General features: G+C 51.3%; 1 protein-coding gene across 1 annotated transcript; it reads left to right on the plus strand.

Annotated features, from left to right (window-relative positions):
- Positions 1–2,857: 2,857 nt before the first annotated feature.
- On the plus strand, positions 2,858–3,517 carry LOC129002737 (uncharacterized protein DDB_G0271670; the record flags this gene model as incomplete). Its single annotated transcript, XM_054430762.1, has 1 exon — positions 2,858–3,517. A coding segment is annotated over one exon (660 nt), but the record flags the coding sequence as incomplete, so codon positions are not given.
- Positions 3,518–3,707: the final 190 nt, after the last annotated feature.

Here is a 3,707-nt window from a genome sequence, read left to right on the forward strand (position 1 = left end):
AAAACTTTTACTCATACCAGTACTCATAACGTTTTTAATATGTTACATTTTAACAAGTTACCTTTAAGCATGTTACATTTTAAAAGGTTACAATTTTACATGTTACATTTTTACATGTTACATTTTAATATGTTACATTTTAACACGTTACATTTAAGCAAGTTACATTTTAAAATGTTACATTTTAACACGTTACATTTTAACATGTTACATTTTAACTTCTTATATTTCCACATGTTACATTTTTACATGTTACATTTTAACATGTTTTACGATCAAGTTATTCCCTTGCAACTGACCTGGTAGCCTCGTCTAGTATGATGATGGATGGGATTTTCAGTAGAGTGCTAAGAGCGCTTGTAGCGGCGATAGCTATCCTCTGTTTCTGGCCCCCAGACACGGTAACTCCTCTCTCCCCCAGAATGGTACTGTAGCCATCAGGGAACTGTCGGATAAAACTGTCAGCATTGGCCAGCCCAGCAGCCTCGTACACCTGTGACAAAGATTAATTAAATTAGTAATACCAAACTAGTGACAGGTAATACAAACAAAGTAACATAGAATCAAACCAGCTACCTTCTGATTACAAGGCGAGTACAGCAGTACTATAATCACTCAACCACCAAGCTGACATAAAAACCGTCGTCGTCGTCGTCGTCGTCGTCGTCGTCGTCGTCGTCGTCGTCGTCGTCGTCGTCGTCGTCGTCGTCGTCGTCGTCGTCGTCGTCGTCGTCGTCGTCGTCGTCGTCGTCGTCGTCGTCGTCGTCGTCGTCGTCGTCGTCGTCGTCGTCGTCGTCGTCGTCGTCGTCGTCGTCGTCGTCGTCGTCGTCGTCGTCGTCGTCGTCGTCGTCGTCGTCGTCGTCGTCGTCGTCGTCGTCGTCGTCGTCGTCGTCGTCGTCGTCGTCGTCGTCGTCGTCGTCGTCGTCGTCGTCGTCGTCGTCGTCGTCGTCGTCGTCGTCGTCGTCGTCGTCGTCGTCGTCGTCGTCGTCGTCGTCGTCGTCGTCGTCGTCGTCGTCGTCGTCGTCGTCGTCGTCGTCGTCGTCGTCGTCGTCGTCGTCGTCGTCGTCGTCGTCGTCGTCGTCGTCGTCGTCGTCGTCGTCGTCGTCGTCGTCGTCGTCGTCGTCGTCGTCGTCGTCGTCGTCGTCGTCGTCGTCGTCGTCGTCGTCGTCGTCGTCGTCGTCGTCGTCGTCGTCGTCGTCGTCGTCGTCGTCGTCGTCGTCGTCGTCGTCGTCGTCGTCGTCGTCGTCGTCGTCGTCGTCGTCGTCGTCGTCGTCGTCGTCGTCGTCGTCGCCGTCGTCGCCGCCGCCGCCGCCGCCGCCGCCGCCGCCGCCGCCGCCGCCGCCGCCGCCGCCGCCGCCGCCGCCGCCGCCGCCGCCGCCGCCGCCGCCGCCGCCGCCGCCGCCGCCGCCGCCGGCGTCGTCGTCGTCGTCGTCGTCGTCGTCGTCGTCGTCGTCGTCGTCGTCGTCGTCGTCGTCGTCGTCGTCGTCGTCGTCGTCGTCGTCGTCGTCGTCGTCGTCGTCACTCAACCACCAAGCTGATAAAAACTTTTACTCATACCAGTACTCATAACGTTTTTAATATGTTACATTTTAACAAGTTACCTTTAAGCATGTTACATTTTAAAAGGTTACAATTTTACATGTTACATTTTTACATGTTACATTTTAATATGTTACATTTTAACACGTTACATTTAAGCATGTTACATTTTAAAATGTTACATTTTAACACGTTACATTTTAACATGTTACATTTTAACTTCTTATATTTCCACATGTTACATTTTTACATGTTACATTTTAACATGTTTTACGATCAAGACATTCCCTTGCAACTGACCTGGTAGCCTCGTCTAGTATGAGGATGGTTGGGATTTTCAGTAGAGCGCGGGCGATAGCTATCCTCTGTTTCTGGCCCCCAGACACGGTAACTCCTCTCTCCCCCAGAATGGTACTGTAGCCATCAGGGAACTGTCGGATAAAACTGTCAGCATTGGCCAGCCCAGCAGCCTCGTACACCTGTGACAAAGATTAATTAAATTAGTAATACCAAACTAGTGACAGGTAATACAAACAAAGTAACATAGAATCAAACCAGCTACCTTCTGATTACAGCAGTACTATAATCACTCAACCACCAAGCTGACATAAAAACTTTTACTCATACCAGTACTCATAACGTTTTTAATATGTTACATTTTAACAAGTTACCTTTAAGCATGTTACATTTTAAAAGGTTACAATTTTACATGTTACATTTTTACATGTTACATTTTAATATGTTACATTTTAACACGTTACATTTAAGCAAGTTACATTTTAAAATGTTACATTTTAACACGTTACATTTTAACATGTTACATTTTAACTTCTTATATTATTTCCACATGTTACATTTTTACATGTTACATTTTAACATGTTTTACGATCAAGTTATTCCCTTGCAACTGACCTGGTAGCCTCGTCTAGTATGATGATGGATGGGATTTTCAGTAGAGTGCTAAGAGCGCTTGTAGCGGCGATAGCTATCCTCTGTTTCTGGCCCCCAGACACGGTAACTCCTCTCTCCCCCAGAATGGTACTGTAGCCATTAGGGAACTGTCGGATAAAACTGTCAGCATTGGCCAGCCCAGCAGCCTCGTACACCTGTGACAAAGATTAATTAAATTAGTAATACCAAACTAGTGACAGGTAATACAAACAAAGTAACATAGAATCAAACCAGCTACCTTCTGATTACAAGGCGAGTACAGCAGTACTATAATCACTCAACTACCAAGCTGACATAAAAACCGTCGTCGTCGTCGTCGTCGTCGTCGTCGTCGTCGTCGTCGTCGTCGTCGTCGTCGTCGTCGTCGTCGTCGTCGTCGTCGTCGTCGTCGTCGTCGTCGTCGTCGTCGTCGTCGTCGTCGTCGTCGTCGTCGTCGTCGTCGTCGTCGTCGTCGTCGTCGTCGTCGTCGTCGTCGTCGTCGTCGTCGTCGTCGTCGTCGTCGTCGTCGTCGTCGTCGTCGTCGTCGTCGTCGTCGTCGTCGTCGTCGTCGTCGTCGTCGTCGTCGTCGTCGTCGTCGTCGTCGTCGTCGTCGTCGTCGTCGTCGTCGTCGTCGTCGTCGTCGTCGTCGTCGTCGTCGTCGTCGTCGTCGTCGTCGTCGTCGTCGTCGTCGTCGTCGTCGTCGTCGTCGTCGTCGTCGTCGTCGTCGTCGTCGTCGTCGTCGTCGTCGTCGTCGTCGTCGTCGTCGTCGTCGTCGTCGTCGTCGTCGTCGTCGTCGTCGTCGTCGTCGTCGTCGTCGTCGTCGTCGTCGTCGTCGTCGTCGTCGTCGTCGTCGTCGTCGTCGTCGTCGTCGTCGTCGTCGTCGTCGTCGTCGTCGTCGTCGTCGTCGTCGTCGTCGTCGTCGTCGTCGTCGTCGTCGTCGTCGTCGTCGTCGTCGTCGTCGTCGTCGTCGTCGTCGTCGTCGTCGTCGTCGTCGTCGTCGTCGTCGTCGTCGTCGTCGTCGTCGTCGTCGTCGTCGTCGTCGTCGTCGTCGTCGTCGTCGTCGTCGTCGTCGTCGTCGTCGTCGTCGTCGTCGTCGTCGTCGTCGTCGTCGTCGTCGTCGTCGTCGTCGTCGTCGTCGTCGTCGTCGTCGTCGTCGTCGTCGTCGTCGTCGTCGTCGTCGTCGTCGTCGTCGTCGTCGTCACTCAACCACCAAGCTGATAAAAACTTTTACTCATACC

This window comes from Macrosteles quadrilineatus, unplaced genomic scaffold (assembly GCF_028750875.1).
Source record: "Macrosteles quadrilineatus isolate MER2022 unplaced genomic scaffold, UCM_ALF_1.0 Scaffold_9__3_contigs__length_116548681, whole genome shotgun sequence".
Taxonomy (NCBI): Eukaryota; Metazoa; Arthropoda; class Insecta; order Hemiptera; family Cicadellidae; genus Macrosteles; species Macrosteles quadrilineatus.